Genomic DNA, 26,856 nt, shown 5'->3' with positions numbered 1-26,856 from the left:
CGCTTCCCAGTCGGCAATGCTGCCCGATAGCCCTCGTTCCGTTCCTGCCCTCGCCCTACCTTAAAATATTGTAATTTTCCTCGAGCGGGCAGCACCAGCATTGTAAGCAGCAGCAGGCTCCAGCCTTCCCTCACATGGCTCCGCCCTCTTCTGACGTATTTCCTGTTTCCGCGAGGGAAGAACCATGCGAGGGAAGGCTGGAGCCTGCTGCTGCTTACAATGCTGGCGCTGCCCGCTCGAGGAAAATTACAGTATTTTAAGGTAGGGCGAGGGCAGGAACGAGGGCTATCAGCTGAGGGCAGAGTAAACTTCTTTCTCTGACTTGCGATGTTGTAACTTGCTTTCATCCCTTGCTGCTCATGTTGATGGTGCTTCAGAGACTCAACTGTGTGTTCCTCAGTCACAGATGTTTAAAGGATTAATGCTGGGTCATGGTAAGATGAACCCAGTGTGGTTCCAGTCCAATACATTCCACTTAGAGCAGCTCCTTCATAAGACTGATATTGGTAAACATTTGTTAAGTACTCCAATTGCCAGTTACAGTCAGCGAAATCATTGAGGCCCATCAGATCCTGCTGAGATATTTCTGTTTAAAAGTTGTCTTGAAAGCTCATGTGTACATATGAAAATAAGTAAATGAGAGTTAAAGCTGTTTCTCACTAGAACACCAAGCAGACATCAGACTGAAACTCATACAGATGGAATGCACAGTATTTCATGTCTTATAAAATAGAAAGCTAGTTTTTTTTTGTGACTTGCACCCCCTTCCCTTTTTAAATGTCTGATTTTACATTTTAACCAGTAAACACTGATAGAACACCCACAATGCAAAAAAAAAAAAAAGTAAATTAGGTATTTATTGGGTAAACACTGGAAAAACACTGCTCAACATTAAAAGTTTATATTTATTTACTTATTTATGGCATTTTATCCCACATTAAACATGAATTAGATTGGAACCTGGGATCATTTAATATTTTTTTTTCCTGGAGAGAGTAATGCATTGCCCCCTCCCCCAGGCTCTCTCCCCAGCTACAGCCAGCTCTGCAATTTTGAGGAGAGGCGCAGAAGTGGACGGGGGCGCGCAGAGGTGGACCAGGGAGAGAGCCTGTTGTTAAACATTTACCAGCACATGACTAGTGCCCACCCATCCAACCTGTTGGCCCACCCAAAAATTGCCTTCTGGCTACGCCACTGTTTTACACATGCTCTTCCTTAAATGCGGTGTTTATTATTCAATGCAAAAAAACGTGAAAAAGGATGCTGTGTTGGAGAGACACAGCAGGCTAAATGCTTAAAATGAGATTGAATCAACACAGACACCATATCAGAAACTATAGTGCTAACCAGGGTGATAACTCTGTAGGACAGCATTTTGACAGACCAGAGCACAGCACTAATGACTTTATGGAGAGAATACTAAAAGGAAATGTCAAAACCATCCAAGAACATAAAACCTTTGAAGTCAAAATGATGAAATATTTTGGCACATACCAGACAGGACTTAACAAAGCTCTGGGTTTTCAGTAAGGAAGATCTGATCCTTATTTAAAATTTGTATCTGAAAAAGGTTATGGTTCTCATAGACTGGTGCAAGAGTTTCCAGACAAGAGGGTAAGTTTTGAAAAAATTGTGAGAAACAGGCTCAATTGATCGCCAGTCAGGAAGTAGTGAGGCCCAACAGTTTGCATTGAAAAAAACATTGTGACAGTTGAAGAATCAGGTATTGGAATGTTGTTGTTTAGGTGAGGTGGCTGATGTGAGTGTAGACTTATTGCAATTTATTTAAGATGGTATATCCCAAATCATATTGAAATTAGCCATGTTTTTATAGAGTTATGCAGAAAACAATTTTAAAACTGCCAAATCATTAGTAGCCACATAGAAATTAAAATGGACTCAACCTATTTCCCTGGGATATTTTTTACACAGTAACAAAATTGATGGATTTGCCACTGTATGGCTCTTGCATCTCAACTGAAAGCCTGTGTCTACAGCCCCTCTGAAAAAAATATTTTTTTCATATTCTTTTTGAGTGTCAAATTCATATACAGGCCATTTTACTAAAGGGCATTTAGCCTTAATGTGTGGTTAGTGTGAGAGAAAAGGCTTATTGCAAAATGGTTTAAAATATTTTGCAGTATTTTGTCTGTTTTTGCATGCTAATTGTACATTACCTAATTTTTTAAAATAGTTTTTTAGGGGAGGCAAGTAATGGGCAGAGAATGGGCATTCCCATGTTATCCAGCAAGTGCATTATGATTAGTGTATGCTAATCAGATGATGCAGACTTGTAACCCTGTTTATTAAGCCGTGTTATCTGCTGCAGCTGCGTGGCAATACCGACATAGCCCATTCAAAGTGAATGGACTGTGTCGGCATTAGCACACCAGCAGCTGTTAGCGTGGCTTAGTAAACAGGGGGGGGGGGGGGTTAATGTGGGAACATCTAGCGTCTCCTAAATAGGAGGCAGTGAGTGCTTTATGAAGGTCTTGTGTGTCACATTAAATCTGGGCTTAGCTCATGGGAAAGTATCGCAATAGAACAAGTTAAGACCAGATTTCAGCACACTTTATTAAGGGGGTCCTTTTACTAAGGCACACTAACAGATTTAGTGCATGCTAATGATTAGCATGCGCTAAATGATATGATGTAAATATAATGGGTGTCTTATCATTTAGCACTTGCTAAATTTGTTAGGAAACCATATTTATTTATTTATTTTCAAATTAAAAACAAGCAGTGCAGAATGGAACTTCAATACTTAATAGGAAAGTCTAGACATCATCCATTCAAGGTATCAATATTGGTCAAATCCTAAAAAAAGGGGAGAGGGGAAGAAGAAGGAAAGAGCTTAAAAGACAAAGGAAGGAATCAAGGATGGGATGGGAGAGAGAATATAATATCAGGGTCATTCGTCTTTTGATTTTGGACCACACTCCCCTCAACCTGGGTTAAATGCAAGTGTGAAGAATCAGGTCTTGAGAACAGCTTTGAATTGTTTAACAGATAGTTCTGCACTTAGGGTTCCAGAGAAATGGTGAGACAAAGAAAAAAAGCTTGATGCCTAGTCATCTCCAAGATCATCTGTTTTGAACCTGGTAGAACCAGGAAGTGGTCTTTTAGGTCATTTTGAGACCCCTAAGAGAGCCCAATAATAATAACCCCTTCTCTACTTGCGTACGCCTTGTAGCGCTATAGAAATGCTAAATAGTAGTAGTAGTAGTAGTAAATTTTCAGTCTATGGAAAGTGCAACCTTCTAGTACCCTATTGAAGCCTACTAGATATTTAAATGTGTGTATTTTAACTCTCCTTCCTTTCTTTTTCTAGCCACTTGATTGAGACTACATTAAAATCTCAATCACTCCATAAAAGTTCATTGTATCTATAGTTTGTTTGAGACCAAGCTTGAATAATCAAAATAATATCCTGTGAGATATAGAATGTTAACTAATTAGAGAAGGGCTTAAATTGCTTAATGCTACATCAATGAAGAAACTGGAAGGAATGCAGGATAATAGAAGCAAATGTATTGAAGGACCAAACACAGACCATGTTTCAGCCAACTGATGGATTTCTTCAAATGTAAAATGCCACAGAGGTGTGTGTTCATAAATCATATCCAGCAACTGTGTGTGAATATTCAGACCCATACCACCAAATGTATCGTTCTATCAATGTCCTGTTGACACATGTTGACTTTAAAGTTGGTTGCTATGCATGAAGATTAGTCCAGTAAAAATGTCTAAAATGAATATTTTGTGATTCCAGTTTCTTAACTGTGGGCCTGATTGTATTCTGAAGTGGCCAACATTTAAAGTTAGGCACTGGCCCCAGCGTTTAAGGAATGTAGGGGCTCTTTACTAAAGCTTAGCATGCACTAATGGACATCGGCGTGCACTAATGCCATGTGGCCCATAGGCATAAAATAGGATGCACAGCATTTACCCCCTATAAAAGTCTGCAAAACTTGTGCATGCAAATTTTGGCGCGTGCCCAATTTCTAATTAGTGCAAAATACTTGGCTTTTTAACAAGCAACTATTGGCACTAATTAGGATTTAATTTGAACTTACGCATGTAAATTTAGGCATGGGATCCATGCTTAAATTTTACTCACAAGTGAAAAAAAAAGGTATGCAGAAATGGGAGGGTCATGGGCAGAATGTGGGTGTTCCCAGAATTTACATGCTTTATTATAGAACACGGGGGATATGTGCACAATTTAGGCACGACATTTGCACCACGTTTCAGTTAGGTGCAATTCCCAGGCATAAAGGCTATTCTAGAAACTGTGCCTATAGAATAGTGCTTTTATTGGTGCCGATTGTTTTGGCACCATATAGAATCTAGCCCTTAGTGCACACTGATTCTGTTAGTGCATGCTAAGCTTTAATAAAAGGGACCCATAATCAGCAGCACTATCTGATCAAGGACAGTTTCCAATGAGCTCATTACTTATACTGATTTTCAGCACTGTCTAATAACTTCCCCATTTAGCAGCTGAATATCATAGTGAAATGGAATGCTTGACAGCTCTGCCTTTTCTCCTCCCCAAAGCCAGCCCCTTATATAGATAAAATCTGACTAATTAGTAAAGCAAACAGACTTTAATAATGTAAGGGATGACAATATGCAAATAGGCAACTTAGATATTCAGAGGGAAATTCTACATTAGGCAGTACTTTAGTGGCAAATTTTCAGCACGAAAAAGCGTTCTAACAGATGCAAAGCAACAAAGGCTGGATGAAATGTAGATCTGCGCAAAAAAAACGCGCTTATGCCTCCATTTATAGGTCAGTGTCTATGTTTTTCTGCCATGGGTGGGCCATGGGTGGGCCAAGGGCGTTCCCTCTAAAATGTACACAATGGTATAGAATTCGGGGGATCTGCACCCAACTTGCATAGCGGGATTTATACCTGGTTTCAGTGGGTGTAACTCCTCACACTCAAAGTTGAGCGTGAATCCCAGTGCTACACACTATTCTAATAAAGGACACCAATCCCAGAATGCACCTTAGAGAATATCTCTCAGCGCCAATTTTTTTCAGCCCCAATTTTTTAATGTCATTTATAGTATTTCCCCATCAGTGTCCACTGGCAAACTCATAACCGGCTTTGAATATCAGTCCCCATGGGTTTATCCCCATTTCTATAGTTTCAAAAAGAGACTAACGTAGTGCTGAGTCTTTGATAAAAACGGTGACTTTTGCAAGTCATTTAACGTAGCCTGTAGTTTAGGAACATTCATTAACTCAGACACCAGTTACCGTAATTGTCTCATTTTTATAAGATTAGAATAAGTGAAGTACAGTTATTGCTAAACAAGCTGGTCATGTCTTACCGGTCACCTCGCCATTCAGCCTTATGCAGTGGGCATGTTTCAAAGCCGCGATTAATTCCTTGCAAAGAAAGCAAAAGAAAACCAGCTTGCATTACCTTTGCAGTACACAATGCTGTTATTTTTGTTGTCTTCCACTCCTTGCCAAGTCACATCCAGCAGCCACTTGGGACCAGCAGTCAGTACCAAAGGGACCAGGCCTTTTGTCTTCTGCAGGAAGGATGATAACAAACAGATGCCATTTGCTTTCTTGATTAAGAACATGAATATAATAGTAACAATTTTTAATGCTTTTACAGACTGTTAACTTTCCAAATTCCTAGGCTATGACCTTATCCCCTGCTTCAGGATTCCTTTTTTTTTTTTTTAACATATAAACCATGTCACTGTTTCTTTTTTTCATATGAATAGTTGAATTATTAGCAAATAAGTTTCTGAGCGATACTGGATCAGATTGCAGAGATTAGACACATTTCTGGTGGTTCAGAATTATGAGAAGAATGGAGATGACTTTTCCGGAAAAGAGCAGAATGTTTATAAAGAGAGGCACATTATACTTTCCTATCAGTAAGATCATACTATTCCTGAAACAGACAGGATGGAATTTAAAGAATCAGCATCCATTTCAAAAGCTATCACCTGGACATGTGATTTTGTACTAGAAAATTATCCACAGTGGATAATAGATTTCCCCTACCCCCTCCATCATCATAATTTTTACAGATAGATAAACACATTTGCTCCTGCTGAAATAATAAAATTGGTAATAATTCAATACGCATTTCCTTGAAAAAGGTAGGGAGAAAAGAGTGGATATATTTGAAAACAAAGTGCAATAATAAAAAAACAAAAAAGCACTCATTAAAGAGAGAAAAGAGGTACATATTCCCAGCTTCTGTGGGGAACCCCCCCCCCCCCCCCTAAATTTGTATTAAACAAAAGTTCTGCAGTCTAAGAGGTATAATATAAAAATATTTATTTTTGGTTTGTGCAGCCATAACTAGGTAATATCAGTGGTCTGCATTCTGTAAAATTAGAGGCGTGCAAACAATTATGCATAGAAGATCTTTCTAGAATGGAGCTGAACATCTCCAGCATCAGCCCAACTACAGATAACATTGATGGTTCAGCCCTCTAGAAGCTTAGATTACTTCTACATATAACATGCACATAAAACATCCACACTACAGTATTTGTAGGTTTACACTTCAGATATTGGATTGTGAAATATTTTAGGATTCTCCTTGGATGAATCCAAGTTATGGGGACCCCTGGTTCAGACCAGGGGCATCTTAATATGGCCGAGCTTCACACCACATAAAAGAGTTAGACAAAGGGGGGAGGGGACTGAATGGAGGGATGGTGGGTGCAAGTTTCTGGGGATTTGAGGTTAGAAAACACTAAGGGCTCCGTTTATTAAACTGCGCTAGAGTCGCCTTAGTGCTTTTAGCGCACGCTAACCATTAGCTATGGGCCCCCCTACACAGCTAGCACGTGCTAATTTTGTCCACGCACTAAAAACGCTAGTGCACCTTAGTAAACAGAGCCCTAAGTTTAACTTGATTGTTGCAGTTATTTTGGTCTTGCCGCAGTTGAGTAAATGGAACCAATGTTTCAGCCATTGGTTCCACTTACTCAGATGCGACAAGACCCAGACAACTGCAACTAACATGTCGTCAGCCGCGGAAGCCTAAGGGAACATAAGTTGAATTTGCTTGTAGAACACAAACCTATATTGAAAGAAGTTTTCACTTAGGGAGGTCTTTTACTAAGGTGCACTAGTGTTTTTAGCTTGCACTAAAAATCAGCTGTTCCTGAATGTTCAGACACCCATGGGCATCTCTGTGTTTAGCATCAGCTAATTTTTAGCATTCCTTAGTAAAAAACCTCCTTAGTTCTGTTACTTCTGATGCAGAGAGAAAGAGCTGCTTGCTTGAGTATTTAAGGAATGTTAAAAATCATAAAAATTCAGAGGAAGCCAGAAAGTATGGTGAAATGATGGCAACCATCAGGTCTGGAATAAGATCAGTGCTTAGCCAGCTCACACTCATTTTGGTCAATTTTCATGTAATATAAAGATTGTAAGCTCTTTGAGCAGGGACTGTCTCTTTGTATCAGGTGTTCAGCGCTGCGTGCGTCTGGTAGCTCTCTACAAATTCTAATATTAATAATATTTATATCTTTGACATTTCCACAATCTAAATAATACAGACAGACAAGATTGCCACAATAATCAATTATAATACCCCTGCTGATGTCAGCGGTGCAACTTGCCGGTATATATCTAAAACCGCAAGATTTACACCACCAATCTCTTGCCTGTGGTAAATATTTGCCAGTTTATGAAGGAAATATATAAATGTTACACTTGATATTTGCATCATAAAAAAATATCAGGGAGTTTCTAAAGATCAATGAAAGAAACTTGAATCATGTATGCTTGCTATGGTAGGGGGATGGAGTGAGGGTGCATTGGGGGCTGTTATGTGTGGTCATAGGAATTAGCTTTTCAAAATGATTAGGGGTGCTTAATATTTTTTTACAGGTGGTGCATTCCCCCCTCCCTCCCTCCTCCCCCTCCCCTCCCTCCCCTTCCTCCCCATCCTCTCCTCCTCCCCCCTCCCTCCGAGTTCCAGTCCCCCCTCCCTCCCTCTCTCTCCGAGTTCCAGGCCCCCCCTCCCTCTCCTTCCCTCCCTCTCCCCCCCTTCGAGTTCCAGGGCCCCCGTCTCCTTCCCTCCGAGTTCCAGGCCTCCCCCTCTCTCTCTCCTCCGAGTGCCAGCCCAACCTGCACTGCCCGCCCTCTTCTCCTAGTCCTCCGCCTGCCCCTCGCCTTCCTGCCCAGAATTTAAAAGTCATCATCTTGGCGCTTTAGCCTGCCTTCCCTTCTCTCTCAGCTTTGCCTCTGGTCCCGCCCTTGCGGAAACAGGAAATGAGGGAGTAACCAGAAGCAGAGCTGAGAGAGAAGGGAAGGCAGGCTGAAGCGCCGAGCCTGCTTGCCTTTCACTGCTGCCGCCGGACCCTGAGGTAAGATGATGACTTTTAAATTCTAGGCTGCACGCAGGAAGGCGAGGGGCAGGCGGAGGACTGGGAGAAGAGGGCGGGCAGCACAGGTCAGGCTGACTGGGAACTTCTGTTCCGGGACTTCTGGCGGAGCAAATATCAGGGGTGTTCGAGCACCCACAGCACCCACGGAGTCGGCGCCTATGTGTGTGGTGGTGGTGGGGGGTTGTTTATGGGGTGCTAAGGTATCGGTGGATGGGGAGGTTTTCTTTGTTCAATTTATAGTTGTATTTTATGCCTTCTTGTTTACACTTGAAAATAAAATATTTATTGATACAAAAAAGAAAAAGATATGTAAAGTTATTTTTGCCTAGCAGTTTCTGAGGTCTTTTCCCCCTTATTAACAAACCACCATATTCTATATATCAATATATCATGCTTAGCATTCTGCGCTAAAATCCAAGCATATTCTATAACAATGCAAGTATCTTAATTGGTTTAATAAGCCAATCAGTATTTTTAACAGCACTAAAAATCAATAATAGCACTAAGTGGCAATAATTAGAATTTACATGCATAACTTCCTAAGCGTATTCTGTAATGCACATTGCCTAAATTCTAATGCACAGAGCCCAAAATGGGGTATGGTTATTGTTAGGGTCAATGGGCATTTTGTGGACATTTCAAAATTTATGCACACTGTTATAGAATATGCCCCTCTGTGCCTAAATCTAGGTAGCCCAGGAGCATCAGTCCATGGCTTGACAGAACAGTTCTCCTGGATAGTACAATAATGCTGCTTGTGAGGTGGCTTGCGAACAACATTATAGTTGTTACCATGAAAGTCAGCAGGTTGGTGACTCCCATAGTAAATCAAGTTTTGATAAAAGCCTGCCTTTTACTGTACCTTAAAAAGTATGTTAAATTACAGCAACCACCGCAAAAAAGGTCCAAAAATTTCCACAAAAATCCAACACAGAAAAGAAACAGGTGGAAAAAACAACTTCAAGAGATCAATCCAAGGCAAGAGGTGAGATGCTCCAGAAAAACTTTATTAAGGACCCAACACGGTCCGTGTTTCGGTTTTTAAAAAAACCTTCATCAGGGGTCTATAACATAACAACAAAAGAACAGAAAAACAAAACACATATATAATAAAATGAGAAATGAATGGAAACAAATTAAATCGAATGTATTACAACAAATTTCAATATAATATAAAGATATAACAAAATATTAAAAATATTAAAAATTATTAGAATATTAAAAATATTTAAAAAAATTAGTTATGCCTAATATAGATTAAATTTTCTGACATATAATCTGATATATTACCAAAAACAATACTATTACTATACCATCAGACACTATTATCACCTTTCCTATTGAAAGTAATTCACCACATATCATGCACAACTATGTATTGTTCTATTAGATTTTACTGGAAATAGATCCCTATACTGCCAATTAAATTACATAGAGTCTATTTACCTTTTATCTTTTACCTACTTGGTTAATATTTTGTTATATCTTTATATTATATTGAAATTTGTTGTAATACATTCGATTTAATTTGTTTCCATTCATTTCTCATTTTATTATATATGTGTTTTGTTTTTCTGTTCTTTTGTTGTTATGTTATAGACCCCTGATGAAGGTTTTTTTAAAAACCGAAACACGGACCGTGTTGGGTCCTTAATAAAGTTTTTCTGGAGCATCTCACCTCTTGCCTTGGATTGATCTCTTGAAGTTGTTTTTTCCACCTGTTTCTTTTCTAAATTACAGCAACCTACATCAATGCATTAGTATAATTAGTAAATCTCACTCTAGGTGTTTACTGCAGGTTTTAATGCTCATCAAACAATTAATGTTAAAAATAAGCATTCACGAGAAGTAAATACCACATGTTAAATCCCATTTCAAACACCTGACATGGAATTGTGTTTAAATGCAGGAAAGAGGGTAGGAAAGGAATAGGGAGGGCAACACAGATGTAATAGTAATGCATGTTAATTGTAAGGCAGGTTTTTAACATGTAAATTGTAACTACACTTGTAGATGTGTACGTCAACTGCTTTCGATGACAACAGCTGCTTCATTAATGTAACAGTGTCACAGCTGCTTCCCTGGGACAGCTACATGCCTTTCAAAGCAAAATATTATTACAGAAGTTTTGCTAATAATGCATGTTAGATTTTGCTGTTAATGATTGTTAATAGCAAAACCTTACTGCACTGTAGTAAATAGGCCCCTGAGAGAAAGGCTCATTTCATTTTGCATCTACGTAGAAACATAGCTATGAAGGCTGGTAAACAGCACAATATCAAGAATTATGTTATGAGAATGCACACAAAAGACCAGAATATACACATTTGAGGCATGCAGTTCAACAGGAAAAATGCTAATTTCCCCCCAAATTCTAAAAAATTCACTAAAAATTGCATGCACAAATATAGGTAACAAGCCAGTTAGCACCAATTGAGATCTTAACAAGCAATTATTGGCATTAATTGGATTTAATTAAAATTTACGTGCATATATTTAGGTGCGGCTCCAAAAAGGGGGTGTAGCCATGGGAGGTCATGGGTGGATTGGGGGCATGCCCGCAATTTATGCGGGGATCATTAGGCGTGGGGATTTGCACAAAAGTTTCATTGGTTTAAATGGTTGCACCTAAATATAGTTGCGGTTCCCAGCGTTAAGTGCTATTCTATAAATGGCACCTCACTTTGAGGCCCTTTTACTAAGCAGCTGTAGGGCTAATACGCAGGTAGCATGTGCCAAACTGACACTACTGCTGGGGTAGTGCGGGCACCCGGTAGTAATTCCAAAGTCAGCACGCGTTGTTTCCCTAGGTAGAAAATAATTTTCTATTTTCTTCCATAGGAGGTGTTTCCGGTGGTAATCGGCAGCACGGCCACATTGACACATATGAGCCCTTACCCCCAAGTAAATAAGTGACAGTAAGGGCTCAGGCAGTAAGGGAAAGGGAAATGGGACTTGATATACTGCCTTTCTGAGGTTTTTTGCAACTACATTCAAAGTGGTTTACATATATTCAGGTACTTATTTTGTACCAGGGGCAATGGGGGGTTAAGTGACTTGCCCAGAGTCACAAGGAGCTGCAGTGGGAATTAACTCAGTTCCTCAGGATCAAAGTCCACTGCACTAACCACTAGGCTACTCCTCCACAGTAAGTAGCCATGCGTTACTTTTAATATTAGTGCACGGCCATTTACCGACATATTTTTAAAAGAGGCCTTTTTTCCCTGCCATGGTAAAAAAAAGGCACAATGCGTGCCAATTTCACGCACCTATACTAGTGCAGGTCACTTTTTAGCGCAGCTTAGAAAAAGGGCCCCTTTAAGCAGTGTTTATGGAATAGAGCTAAGTGCTATTTTTTGGTAGTGATTTTTTTAGGCACCATTTATAGAATTTAATCATTTGCGTATATTTTTGCATAATGTTTCTTTCTTGAATAGCTCAAAACGATTATTTAGTACCAATGGTAAACCACAGCTTCAGTGATGCCTTAGACAACATTTCTAATGAATTCTAAAGTCAAGTATTCATAAAGTTCTATTAAATAGGATCATTATCTCTTCTGCTCAGGTTCTGTGGAAAATGTTATATGCAGAGATGCCTTTTCCACATCGTTGCTATTTAGCATTCCACTTTTTTGAATAATTTCTGAGGTTCTGAGAGCTTTTCGAATGCAGTGTGACAGTGAACGAGCATTTAACATTTGGGTCATTTACCAGCTCATGGACTATGGGAATGTTGGGTCATGAGAGCGACAGAATACATTGTGCACAATTAACAGGTTTCAGGATTTCCTCTCAAGCAGACTCAACACTGTCAAGATATATGAGCTCTGTATTTCATTAGTCCATCAAAAAAAAAATAGAAGAAATAATTTGGGACATTTCTATTTTTGTTTATTGTCTTTCCTTAAGCAAATCAGATACAGCTGATTTTTTTTTTTTTAGAAAATTAATTTTAAGGAAAAAAGATACTCTCTGCTGATCAGTCAAAATAAGAGGCCCTTTTATTAAGTGCACTAAAAAAATCTGGGCTTAATGTGCCCTAAAACAGGAGTTTCCCACGCACTAAACCCAGATTTAACTCGACACAATTTAAGGCTTTTAAAAATATTTTTTCAGGTCATGTACTAATATTCGTATTTGCGAGTGGTACCTGTAAAAACTTAATGAATGAGGCCTTACTGCCTCCTTTTTAGGATACAATGAGGGTTCGCATGTTCATTCCGTGTTACCCAGTTAGCGTGAGCTAATGTGAACATGCTAGCTGGTTAATGCTTCCACACACATTCTTCACCCATGGCATGCCCTCTCCCAAAAATAGTTTTAAAAATAGCTAGTGTATGAGTTAATGCATGCTAACAGGCAAAATACCACAAAACACTTCAACATGATTTGTGGTAGCCTGTTTTTTCTCACACTAAGCACAAATTACAGCTCCCTATCCTTTAGTAAAAAGACCCTTAATATCCTAAAAGTCTATGGAGTCCTTTTACTGAGCTGCGGTAAGTATTATTGCATGCTTACCACAGCTTAAAAGGGCTTACTGCAGGATGCGCTCATTTCTATGTTGTTCAAGACATACTAGAAACAATGGAATATCAAATAAGTTGGAATCACAAGACCTAAGAGATCTCGCTGACTGATACAAATAGGCCTGCTGAAATAATAGGTGACACAGATTCAATTATAACCTTAAGTACTATTGGGTATGATGCTCAACCGAGAAACAGTGCAATTTTTTAGTGCTGGAAAGATATGGTCAAAACTACTTAAATCAAACATAATCAGAGCTGTGACATTCTGTGCCACTTGAAGAGCCCTTAAGAGACTTTTTTGACATGTTGACTAATAAACTGTTCAAATAGCAAAAAGAAGCACCAGGAGCCTTCAAAATCAAGACACAGTTCCTTTAATTATGAAAACAGAACATCAGTTCTTTCCTTGGTGACCTGACACGGGCCGTGTTTCGGTGCGCAGTGCCTGCGTCAGGGGTCAATTGGATTGTGACATCTATGAAGCAACGGAACTTCCTCCCCACTTAGTACAGACAAAGTATACTTAATCGCTCAGTGAAACTAGAGCAAAGATGGTTCCTTTATGCTCTGACATGCCGACTAATAAACTGTTACAATAATCAAAAGATGGCATAACAATACTTCATAACACTAATCTAAAGTTCTTAGTGCATCCATTATGCAAAGGTTTGAAAGGGCCACATTCAGGGTATGATATGAGTGGATCTTAAAATTAAGTATCTGAAATGAAGATGTGCATATACTTCAAAAATCTCCTCATCGCTATTTACAGCTGCTCTGAACTATCACCTTAATTCTATAAAAGTCGCCAAAAATTGCTTGTGCAAATTTGGGCATACGCCCAATTTGTGTATGCAATTTAATTGAATAAATAAATAAATTAGTGCCAATGATTAGCTTTTTAAGAAGCAATTATTAGTGCTAATTGAAAACAATTAATATGTATGCATGTAAATTTAGGCACGTGATCTGCACCTAAATTTTACGCACATCCCTGAAAAGGGAGCTTAGAAATGGGAGGGTCATGGGTATTTCAGGGTGAAGCGTGGACGTGGCTTCAAGTTACACACACAATTATAGAATAAGGGTGTTCCACGTTTTCATTGGTACAAATGGACATGCCTAAATTTACACACAACCCCTGCGCTTAAGCACTATTCTATAAACCACGCCTAACTTTAGGTTCAGCTTATAGAAAAGAGTGTAAGCATTTTTGTGCCAATTTTTAGGCGCAATTTACAGAATTCACCCCTATATGTATCAGCTAACTGTTTATTTGGACCTGAAATCTGGAGAGGGAATTCTGCTTACCTCTAATATTCAAAACTACATCTAACAGCCAAAAATAAATATGGTTTTGAGTTAGGCTTCACTTGCTCATGCAGTTTTGCAAAATATAGTACTTTCATATTTAATTGCTAGCACATAGATGTATAGATAGCAGATTCTCAGGGGTAGTTATTAAGCTACAGTAAGCTTTGCAAATTTACTGCATAAAGTCAGTGACATGTGAAAATTGAAGTTTGTATTACTGAAGCCAGCAGTGTTGTATGTTTCTGGCTGCAGCAGGGCGAAGATAGTGGGTATAAATTCAGGTCCCCTGTTTAAAATGGCTGGTAGTGTAGCAAATAGCTTTCACATCCCCCACCCCATCAATAATTTCCTTTTGATTTCCCCCCCCCCCCCCCAACAGGAATCATGCCCAATCATCTCTAACAGGAATCCAAACATGAACCTTCCCTCCCCTTGATCATCTCTGGTGCCTACAAGTGTAACTTCCATCAGTGACTGGTAGTAAGAAATAATGAAACCTGGAAAGAGTCAGAAAAATAAATGGAAGAAAACTGAAAAGAAAAGAGCTATGTTGCAGATGAATTTAGCGAAGGAACTACAGAAAAGAGATGAGAGGAAAAATGACAAATGGACGGAAAGTCCTGGCAAGAGAGTTAAGAGAAGATAAAGGAAATCAGACATCAGAGACTGAGACGTTAGAAAAAAATTAATGGCCAGACAACAAAAGTACAAAAAGAATTTTATTTGTAATTTAGGATAAAGTAGTGTGGTAATTATGCTAGTCCACTCTAAGGGGGCAATTCTACAGCTGAACCCACAGTGTAGATGTGCCAATGCCAAGAGTTGAGTGTCAATTCTATAACGGCATCTGTGCTACAACTGGTTCATATTCAGACTGATTTTACTGGCCAGAAACAGCCATTGACTGGTTAAATTGCTTGCTTGGAGCTATCCGTAAATATTCAGTGGCACTTAACTGGTTATTGTCGCTAAAAATTAGTGGTTAGTGCGTAAGGGCCCTGTTTACTAAGCTGCGTTATAGGCACGTTATCATTTTTAACGTGCGTTAACCATGTACACGTGTTAACCATGTACATGCCTGTAGTATCCCTATAGGCACCTACACGGTTAGCATGTGCGCTAATTGTAGGCGTGTTAAAAATGTTAGCATGCCTTAGTAAATAGGGCCCTAAGTAAAAGCTGGCTATTTTGGGGGTATTTCCCGGGGAGTTAGGTGCCAATACTCAGCAATTAACAGGCCAGGGTAACCGTATAAATGGGACTGCGTAAAACACAGTCCTACCATTATGTGGCAACCCATGACTGCTTATATGGTCACGTGTTAGCTGGCACCACATAAACTGCTTGAATATTGACCAGTAAGTTTGTACCGGGTGCCAATTAAGGGTTAAGTGACTTGTCCAAGATCTCAAGAAGCTGCAGTGGGATTTAAACCCTAGCTCCCTGGGCTTTCAGCCTGCTGCTTTAAAAATTAGGTATAGCCAATAAGGATAATGCATATTCCAAACTTGTTCAATAACTCAACAGCAATCTAAAGGTTAGCAAATCTGAAGCTTGATGGCCATTTGACAACCCTTGAAAAAAAAAAAAACTGATAGGCAATTCATGTTATGGTTGCAGGTAATCACAGCCTTTCTGCTCCAGTTCCTCTGAACCACTATTCACATGGCCAACAGGAAGATGATGGATTGGGGAGTTCAGGTAGACTGGGAGCCAAGTGTTAAAGTACCTGCGTATTTCCAGAATATTGCAAATACTATTCTGTTTAATATGTTGTATTTGTTTTTGTTTGCATTATTGAGAATATTTTTGGTATAAGTCCCTGGTGTGTATTCAGTGCATACAATACCATCAGCAACAGAAGCACTAAGGAGAGGTAGCTGGTATACAGTGAATGGGTTCTTCCCTGCTGTGTTCAAAAGTGCCTCTACTGTCCTTTACTGCTGATATAGATGCAGGGCTTTTTTTTTGAGGGGGTACTTGGGGGTACTGAGTACAGGCACCTTTTCCATCGTCTGCTAAAATTGACTCATGGTCCCCAAGTTTTAATGAAAGAGCTCAAGCTCTTCACACCAATTCTGCCTTGCCATAGATTCTGTGACTGGTTGCAGGGGGCCTCAGTAATCACCCCACCCCTGAAGGGTGGCCTGGAATTTGAGTACCAGCACCTGTTACCCCACCATAAGTATTCTTACTTTTCCCACCACACCCCACCTCACTTTAACTGCACCCTAGCCCCAACAAACGTAGCCCTGTCGTCTTCAGCCTCCCAAAGAGTCTTGGCCATGTACTGGTCAAGACTTCAGAAAATCAACTTTGGCAAGATGGAGGTGTGTCTCACAGAACTGCTAGCTGAATGGGATCATCAAGGGGAAGAAGAAAAGCAGTGGGCAAAACTGAACAAAAGTATTGTAAGGGCAATAAAATTCTTTGTTGGTAAAGTAAGTAGAAGCAAGAAGAAAATGAAGCAGCTATTATTTCCAAAAGAGGTAGTTGATGCAAGGGGATAAAATACTGATATTGTAAAACAGTAAGAAACTGTAGGAAAAGGAAGACAGGCAATATTGTCTTTAAGCTGATAATGTTGGCTCATAGGACATTTTACCCAAAAGGCTATTTATTAGCCACTCTGACATTGCCTTATGTGGAAGGGAGAACATTGAGCACTCTCTCGGCTCATAGAACAATAATAGGTGCAGATCGGGTATATTCTATAATAATGCAAATGGATTTTAGAAACACCCACCCCCCAACCATGGCCATGCCCCTTTTTAATTATACATCTTAGAATTTAGGTGCACCACGTTAGCGAATTGTATACATAAATCTCAATCAATACCAAGTGGTGCTGATAATTGTTTGTTAACATCAAATTAACAGTGCTGATTAGCTAGTTAATCAATTAATGGGCACTTTTACTAAGTGGCAGTAAGCCCACTGTGGGCTTACCATGAACCAAACAGGAACTACCGCCAGCCTACCGCAGCAGCCCAGCGCTAGTTCCCACCCTCAGTATGCACTATTTCCTATGCTACAAAAAAATTCTATTTTTGTAGCGCCGGTGTTTACCCAACGGTAATTGGGCATTGCCATGCGCTGCCCGGTTAGCGCAGGAACCCTTGCTGCCACCTCAATGGATGGTGGTAAGTGCTTCCCCCTGAAGTGGCTGCGTGATAAGTGGTTCTCTTCCCGCATGGCCATGTCTTTTCAAAAAAAGAGACAGCCTTTTACTTGTTGCGCAAGGCTGGCGCAGGGCCTCTCTTACTGCAGCTTAGTAAAAGGACCCTTTATAGAATACACTTCAGTTTCTGCATGGATTTTCAGGCGCATTTATATAGAATTTGGGGGTTTATGCATGAATACTGGCATATATGCACAAAATGCCTTTATAACAGTAACCTTCAAATGTCAGAAATAGGCTTGTTTTTAGCAAAAGCTAAATATGCTGTTGACATGCATATTATAATGCAGAATTAAGAACTACAGATACATGCACTGGATGTATCAGTCATGTTCCAGGAAATCTAACCAGAATGCCAAACCATGTTTGTCCACCAAAACTTGACCAGTAACACCATAATTTGTATATTTTTTTCACAGCACTGGATATAAAAATGCATCCTACTTTACTATTAATCAGCAAGGTTTATCCAGCAATCAGGACAGGTATATAATAAGCTAACCTCCTCTGTACATCTAAACATTCCCAATAAATAGAAAAGATACTGCCTGGGCTCTCCGATTGTTACTAAGGCAACTATCTAAAATGAAAATCTAGTTAACCCCTTCACTGGCTATTACCACTTATGGACAAGTCTTAGATGGCTGCCATGCTCCTTTCATTCCTCCTCAATAAATTCATAATCATTACTTTGCTTCCCAGTACTTGTCCTGTGCCCTGGTTATCCTATCAGGAGGCTCAGAAAGCAGGCCAGGGCAATACATTCACTATGATGGTTCACCTTGCTTACTGCAAGGATAACAATTAAGGAGAGGAAAGGAACCTAGTATTAACAGTTTGTATATGATAATTTTGAATATTTTGTTTCCTGACTTCTGACTGATATCAGAGCAGGTACCTTTCCTACATCATGAATGCATATATTATCTTTATTGTTATGATTATATATGCGCATGTTTTCATAGTTGATGGGGATCATTTTCAAAGCAATTAGACTTATAAAGTTCCATAATATCCTATGGAACTTTGTCAGTCTAAGTGCTTTGAAAATTATATGCTATTGATCAGAGAATTATTATTAGTGATACATATTTGGACAGAAAGACTAGCGAACGAAGGCTTTTCTCCCATTTCTCCCACTAAGACTCTGATCAGTTTAGAAAACGTAGGTTCTCTCTTAGTGTTTTTGATATTAGCACTTTATTATAGATAATAATAAAATATTATGACTCAAACTTAATTTTTTTCTAATATCTTCCTGTACTTTGGTGAAAAGTAGCAGGAGAAAAACACCTCAGACATAGCCAAGTTCCTCCCCATGTCAGCTATTAGCGACTATGTTCTTTAGTTTGCAGCAACTGATGTAATCATGGGTCAGAAAAAACTCCTTGCTGAACTGTGAGCAATAAATTCCTGGGTGTCTAACAATGTTTTTTGTATTTTGTATATTTTCTGATCACAAGGAACACAGTGAAGTTTAGTGTGCGTTAAAAACGCTAGAATGCCTACAGAGTGGCTTAGTAAATAGGGCCCATAGAATTTAGGCCTTGGTCTAACTTATAAGCCTGAGAAGTGAACAGTGAGGCTCACTTGGCTAAATTCATAAGTTTGGCTGATTTTTCTTTTCTTTTCTTTTAACTTCTTCCTTTTTTGTGGACGATATTTGTTAATTTTATTTAATGTCTGTTTAATGTCTTGGACTCTCATATATTGTGTACGTTTATGTTGTGAATCACCTAGAACTTAGGATTGTGCAGTATATAAATGTTTAAAATAAAATCATATGAGGTCCCTTTTACTAAACTGCAGTAAAAAAGGGCCTTGAGCTACCGACGGGGGTTCTTTTTGCCACACATGCTACGGCCCTTTTTACCGCAGTGGATAAAAATGCTTGTTCACTCTCGAGTGCAGTACAAGGTGGTATGTTTGATCCATCAAGCATTGTACTCTGTGTTCCTCAGTATCTTAAAGAGGTGATTCAGGAATATCAGCCAGTAAGATCTTTTACGGTCAGAGAATTTGAAGTTATTGGCAAATGTTAAGATGCAATCTGTAACATATGCCAACGCTCCGAATTCTGCTTTTTCGATAGCAGGTCCACAATTTTGGAACAAACTACCAGGTTATTTGAGATTGTGCAGCAGGAGGGTTCAATTTGGTAAATTATTAAAGACCTATTTGTTCAAACATGCTTGGAGCTGATGTCTCTGTTTTAGTTTCAGTAATGTATTGCTTTTTCTGATTATATGTTTGTTATTAACTTATTGTGTATGTGATCCGCCTAGGTGTAGGCGGAATAAATTTTTTAAACTAAATAAAATAGCCAAGGTCATGCAGTCAGATTGTTCTTACCACGTGACCAAATGAGGGGGAGCATTTACTGTCACCCACTGAGGTGGCGGTAAGGGCTTCCATGCTAACCTAGTGGTAATCACGTAGCGCACAGCGCTGCCCAATTACCACCGGGTTAGCGCCATGCTAGAAACTAGCTAGCTATTTTCCCTAGTATGGCAAATGGCGCATGCTGGTGCTGGAACTACCACCGGCGCCCATGTTGGGCTGGCAGTAGTTCCAGATTGTGTTGGGCTTACCACCGCTTTGTAAAAGGGCTGATAGATAAATAAATAAATAAAATGCCTTTAACTCAAGAAAGGACTAAACCACAAAGTATTTCTTAATGTCCAGAAAGTGGTTTGAAAACAACGTGGTAGTAATTATTTGTGTATAATGGGGGTGGGGGAAGCCAGCATTAATGAGCGTTAATAAATTCAGGTGCCATTTTTTGAAAAGATTGTTGAGAACAGCAAAGAGGAGTCACGCTGCATTAGAAGTAATTCTTTCCAGTGTTGTTGATTCGTTACAGGGAAAGAGTGATATAGAATGTAAAAGATCTTGAATGCTAAAGGACCGGAGGATGGCTTACTATTGTGGTTCTATACATTACGGATATCAGCATAAGCACGAGGTCTGTTTTCCTTGATAAAGCCAAACGGCGAAACGGGACCCCGTCGGACAATTAAGATAAGTGTTTTATGCTTTAATATAAAGTTATACATGAATGAAGCATTAATTATATAACATATAAATTTAAATTGCAAGCATTAAAAAGAATTTGGAGGGTTTTTTAGCCAATGAAGAATTAACCCCGTGAGTCATATAACAACAAATTTTTGACCGGGGTTACAGAGGCTTTTTCCTCCATTATACACAAATAATTACTACCACATTGTTTTCAAACCACTTTCTGCACATTAAGATACATAAAATGCAACGTTTAAGGGATGTTTTACTAAAGTGTGCTAAGAATTTGGTTTGTGCATTTTAATGTAGGACTTTCCCGTGCACTAAGTCCATTTCTAATATGTCCCTAAAATCTTTTTTTCTATTTTATTTTTGCAGGTCCTGTGCTAATTTGCCCATTAGTGCTTGAGACCTGAAAAAATATTAATGCAGAGCACTTACCACTTCCAATTACAATAAGCCTTTTCTTGTGTGCCAAGACTGCAGTAGAACATGAGAACAAAAGCGTTGTCATAATGTGACAGACGGAAGGTACGTCAAGCTCAGTATCCTGTTTCCAACAGTGGCTAATCCAGATCGCAAGTACCTGACAAGATCCCAGAGCAGTAAAACAGACTGTATGCTGCTTAACCTAGAAATAAGCAGTGGATTTCCCCAAGTCCTTCTTAAAATGGCTTATGGACTTGTAAGAAATTATCCAAACCACATAGCACACTTTAGTAAAAGGGCCCCTTAGTTTGGTGATTTTCCAAGATGAAATAATGGTTTGGATTTATGTCTGTGAGTTTTCCCCGATACGTGGTATCATAAAATGTGCCTTGAGTTTGTAAGCGGATTGCTTTTGTGCTTCAGGCTAAGAACTATAATCATACAGTAGAAAAGCTGTACAGCGCTCAAAAACTTTTATGATTAAACGTGTCACCTACTAGCCAATTAATTTTTATCGAGAATTGGCCTGAAGTGTGTCACAGAAAATATCAGTGCTATTTCAAACATATGCCAAGTTCAAGACCTGGAATGCACAGTATCAAATATCACATTTGTCAGAAAAAGCAGTTTACTTTGTCTGATGCACAGTCCAGGCAAGATTCACTCTAACCTATTCTTTCTTTCTTTTTTAATTTTTTATTTTAAGATAACGTCTCAAAAGTAACAATTACTTGTTAAAGCAATACAGAGCAGGAAACATATAAGAAAAACCGAAATAAGAAATAAACGTTCTTCCTTAGACCACAAAATATGGAGGCGTGGTCAATGAACTATAAGGAGAATAAAAGGTAAATCAAATACAACAGGAAAGGCCAATAACATGATTAATCCATCATTTTACAAAAACGCAACCTATTAGGGAAGTCAGACACCACCACCACCTACTACATTCTTCAATTTCAAAAATATCTTTAACTGCTCAGGAGCAAAGAAAACATACTTGATACCCAGCTACTTACACATTGCGTTCAAAATCTATACCTTGGTTCATAAAATCATTCATGGCGAGGCTCCGACTTATATGTCAGACCTCATAGACTTACCAACCAGGAACACAAAAATATCAGCACGTACATTCTTGAACCTCCACTACCCCAGTTGCAAAGTACTTAAATATAAATCAATATGTGCATCTAGCTTCTCCTACATCAGCTCGCAACTGTGGAATGCATTACCAAAGGTTTTAAAAACAATGCACAATTTAATAGCCTTCCGGAAGTTACTAAAGACCAACCTGTTTGAGAAGACATATCATATTGAGCCATCATAAATGATCTAACGTCAAAACTCTATTAGAACCAGATAAAACCGTATTCTCTACACCTGATTGCATCAATCAATTTGTCACCAATGAACATTAACGCATTACCCCCCTATCTCTTATGCCTGTAATGAACTGTTTATCAAACCTACTTTATAACTTTGAACTTTAAGGTAACACTACTTTGTGTTTCTCATTCCGGAAATGGTGATCGCCATTACGGCATAATGTAAACCACATTGAGCCTGCAAAAAGGTGGGATAATGTGGGATACAAATTCAACAAATAAATTTACAAGGATATACAAGTAAGACTGAAGCATCCAATGTCAAAACATCCTGCCTCAAAGCCAAAAAGGCCCTTCTATGATCTTGGGTGTTTGATAACATCAGGGTATATCAAGATCTTCTTCCCATAAAACAAAGCATTTGAATTCCTGAAATACAGTCTCATGAAGGAGTTCAAATCCTGTTCAAACACAAATGATATCAACAATGTAGCTCTTTGATTCCTCCCACAATGATGTCTACAAAATTGCAGAAATATTTAAATCTTCCACTTTTTGATTAGCACTCAATGCCCCCAATCGATCTCCCCTCTTTTTAGCCAAAGTAGGAATATAATATATTTTGTTCAATGGGGGAATACCTTCTGAAGAATATTTAAGCACTTGTATCAAATAAAACATCAAGAAGGGACATTCCTGGGGACTTAAGAGCAATTTAAAATCCTAAGGTTCAACCTCCTGTTAAAATGTTCAATTTGATCAATCTTATTGTGCAAAAGAACCTTATCTTTCACAATAGCAGAGGTAAGATCATAGCGTACAACTCAAAAGAGGGTGTGGCCATAGGAAGGTCAGGGGCAGGTCAGGGGCATTCTAAACAAATTAGGCTCAATGTTATAGAATTCCTGCATTTGCATGCCTAGCTACACTCAATTGGGTGCGAGCATTTTACTCCAGCTTTTGGCAGGTATAAGTGCGCACACCCAAAAATAGGCATAGGAAGTGCACCAAGATGCTATTCTATAAAGGGTGCTCTACGTGGAGCTAAAGAATACTAGCTGAGGGGCCCTTTTTCTAAGCAGCGCTGAACCCACCGCAGGCTTACTGCACACCAATCCGGAATTACTTCCGGGCTACCGCAGGAACCCAGCGGTAGTTCCCACCCCTAGCGTGCGTCATTTCTGGCACTACAAAAATATGTCCTATTTTTGTAGCACTGGAACTTAACTAGCGATAATCAGGCAGCACTACGTGCTGCCAGTTACCGCCGGATTAATGAGGGAACCCTTACCGCCATCTCAATGGGTGGTGGTAAGGGCTCCCATCCCAAAATGGCCGTGTGGTAAGTGTTTCACTTACCGTACGGCCATTTCCTTTTTTTAGAAAAAGACATCCTTTTACCTGCATCAGTAAAAGGGGGCCTCGGCAAGCATCAAAAACACACGCTGACACTAGCGCACGCTCCCTTTTACCGCAGCTTAGTAAAAACACCCCTCAGTGTGGATCAGAATGGTGCCTAACTTTGGCCTCCTACTGGCCTTTACTGTGCATATATTTTTTGCACATGTATGCAATTGTGAAATATTATAAAATCCCTTATGCATGACATATTCCTCGTGCACTTTAAGCGCCTTCTGAAAGCTCATTTTTTCACCATAACTTTCCCTGAATTGGGTCAGAAAATTAATTGATTTTGATTGCTGTTATGGCGTGAGAGTTAGATATTGTTTGATATGTATGATCCGATATGAGTGAGCTTTGGTCTGCCAAACTAGACTTTTATTCCATGATCCCGATGGCTGCTATGTGGGGGTTCATATCAACCTGCAAAGGAAGGTCTTTCTTTTATTATCTGTCTACGGCCCTATAACCCATGATAACACTTTTTTTCCCACCTTACTCTCGGTTTGTAAGAATTTCTCTAGTACCCCTCTGGGGGGTGGGCAGGGACAGAATCTGGTTCTTGATTCGAGTATGGATCATGCTACCCTCTCTAGAGGAGGTCCCTCCGGTGTTGATCAGTGGTTGGAATCTTTTGCAAAGCTTTGGTCCTGGTTGATTCTTGGTGGTTGCTCCATTCTGATGAAAGGGATTTTACTCACACCTCAAGAGCACATCAGACTATGTTGCGCTTAGAGTATATTTTTGTACAACAAGATTTTTTTCTCCAGAATTTCTTCTGCTACAATTGGACTGGAGGAAATTTCCGATCATGTGATGCTGTGGGTTGAGATTGAGGCATCATTTTATTTTTGTCATTCGGCAGGGTGGCGGTTTCCCTCTTATCTGTTCTCTTCTGATGATTTCTCTAAAAATCTGGTAAATCGCTGGGAGGAGTTTCTTTCTCAAAATCAGCAGCATGCAGATGACCCCTTATTGTTTTGGCTAGCTGCTAAGGCAATGCTTCAAGGGTACATCACTGCGTATCTGAGCACCTGCATTGTGGAATTGGAGAGTAAACTCAAAGCCCTTAAGCAGCATTATGTTCGCCATCCTACTCCAAAGCTCTTCGAATCCCTTATGTCCACAAAAATAGCCCTTAATGGGTTACCACGTGAATAGATTATTGCCAACTGCTTTATTGGAAGCATAAATATTTTAAATATGGTAATAAGTCCGGTACGCTGCTGGCACAGATCACCAAATTTTGGAGGTTGTCCTGTTACATTCTTGTTATCAAAAAACCTGGGGAGCTTACCTGAAAAATGGAAGAAACTGCTAAGGTGTTTCTTCATCACTTTAGGACTCTGTGTGCAGCTGGTGGTGAGAATGCCAAGGATCCGTGTGCCATTACTAATTATTTGATAGTGTCCCACATGCCCCAGCTCTTGCCGGAGGAAGTAGAGGCACTGAATCATCCAATTTCTACTAAAGAGGTTCAAGAGGCTATTTGAGCACTGAAACTGCGTTGGCAACCAGGTCCCGATGGATTCATTGGGGAATTCTATAAATTGCTTTGGATCCAGCTTATTGGTCTCCTCTTAGATTATTAGGAAACAATAACTGCAGATTTCCAGTTTCCCCTTCATGCAAATACTGCTTTCATTAGTTTACTACCTAAATTGGGATGGCCAGCTAATCTGCCTGAGTCCTAACGTCCAATTTCACTGATTAATATTGATGTTAAATTCTTTCTCGGATCATGACAGATCGGCTAGTAGAAGTACTACCATGCATTATTTATGCGGATCAGGTTGGGTTTGTCCTTGGATGCCAGTTAGCTGTTAACATCCGAAAACTCCTACTGACCATGCCTCATGGGAATCATTGTGATTGACTAGCTTGGATGCAGAATGTGCATTTGATCAAGTTACCTGACCTTTTTATTTCACATGTTGTATTATGTTGGGATTTCAGACTGTTTTTATAATTCCATTCTTGCACTTTATTCAGAACCCCACATGTCTTTACAGGTGAATGCTGTACGCACAATTGTCTTTTGAAGTGGGCTGGGGCATTAGGCAGGGATGCAGTGGCGTGGGAAGGGGGGGCAGTGGGGCGGTCCACCCTGGGTGCACGCCGCTGGGGGGGGTGTCGGCTCCGCTGGTTCCCTGCTCCCTCTGCCCCGGAACAGGTTACTTCTTGTTCCGGGGCAGAGAGAGCAGGGAACCAGCGGAGCCGACGCAGCTCCCAGCGATGTGCACTCGGGGGCGGATCAGCCCTCTCGCCCGCCCCTCGCTTCCTATTTCAAGTAAGAATGCGCTCCGGGGGGGAGGGTGCACTCTGGAGGGGGGAGGGTGTGTGCCAAAGGGGGGGCGCTGTGCTGCACCCGGGGGGGTTCACAGCGGCGACCCGCCCTGGGTGTCAGCCGCCCTCGCTAAGGCACTGCAGGGATGTGCTCTGCCTCCTCTTTCATTTTGTTGCTATTAGATCTCCTTTTGTGTGTTCTGTTGAAACTCTAATGAGATGGGGGGTGTTCATAAAGATTTTGGCTTCTGCGGATGACTTGTTGCTGGTCCTGAGCCTTCCCCATGTGTTACACCTCATTGCCTCCTACAGTATGCTGTCAGATTTTAAACTGAAGTTAAAAAAGCCCTAGGTGCTCCCATTAACACATGATGTTCGTGCAGGGGGGAGGGGGGAGTTACCACTTAGCTGGGCTGATGGTCATCTTGTATTTTATTGTATTGTAACATTTATACCCTACACTTTCTCACTTATTAGCAGGCTCAATGTAGCTTACAAATATAACAGGTTTACAAGAATACAAAATCTTAAATATCTTGGTGTGCTTATTCTCTCAGACATCCCCCAGCTTTACCATTTCAATGTTTATCCCTTCTTGTGAGACACCATATGCCTCCTTCATCTTTGGCGTGCTTATCCACTTCCCCTCTTGGGGAAGGTGAATCTCTGTGACATGATGCTGGCTCCCAGCTAGCTCTATGCCTTTCAGATGTTACCACTATTTCTGAAGGTGAGAGTTGAGTGAACATTGCATCGGGCTCTCAAGGGTTTTCTTTGGGGTTGTCAGTGTACCTGACTCCCAATGTCTTCCATCCTAAAAACCTATAACGCATGGTGGCCTGGGATTGTTGAATGTGAGATTGTTGAGTGTGAGATATTTGTCCATGGCATGTTCTATGCATCATATTTATGACTGGTTAAGGGGTACTGCGACTTTCTCCATGACAGCTCTGTAAAAGTGTTTATTGGTCATGAA

General features: G+C 40.0%; 1 protein-coding gene across 2 annotated transcripts in view; it reads right to left on the bottom strand.

The window, feature by feature from the left end:
• The window catches only part of ZFPM2 (zinc finger protein, FOG family member 2), an 823,307-nt gene that overhangs the window by 292,257 nt on the left and 504,194 nt on the right, over positions 1-26,856 (bottom strand). For both annotated transcript variants that reach the window (XM_030217969.1, XM_030217977.1), the window contains one exon: positions 5,440-5,551. In XM_030217969.1, the coding sequence (XP_030073829.1) occupies positions 5,440-5,551 (112 nt within the window). The remainder of the gene's footprint in view (positions 1-5,439; positions 5,552-26,856) is intronic.

Source organism: Microcaecilia unicolor, chromosome 1, assembly GCF_901765095.1.
Source record: "Microcaecilia unicolor chromosome 1, aMicUni1.1, whole genome shotgun sequence".
Classification (NCBI taxonomy): Eukaryota; Metazoa; Chordata; class Amphibia; order Gymnophiona; family Siphonopidae; genus Microcaecilia; species Microcaecilia unicolor.
This window is presented reverse-complemented; position numbering and strand designations above follow the sequence as displayed.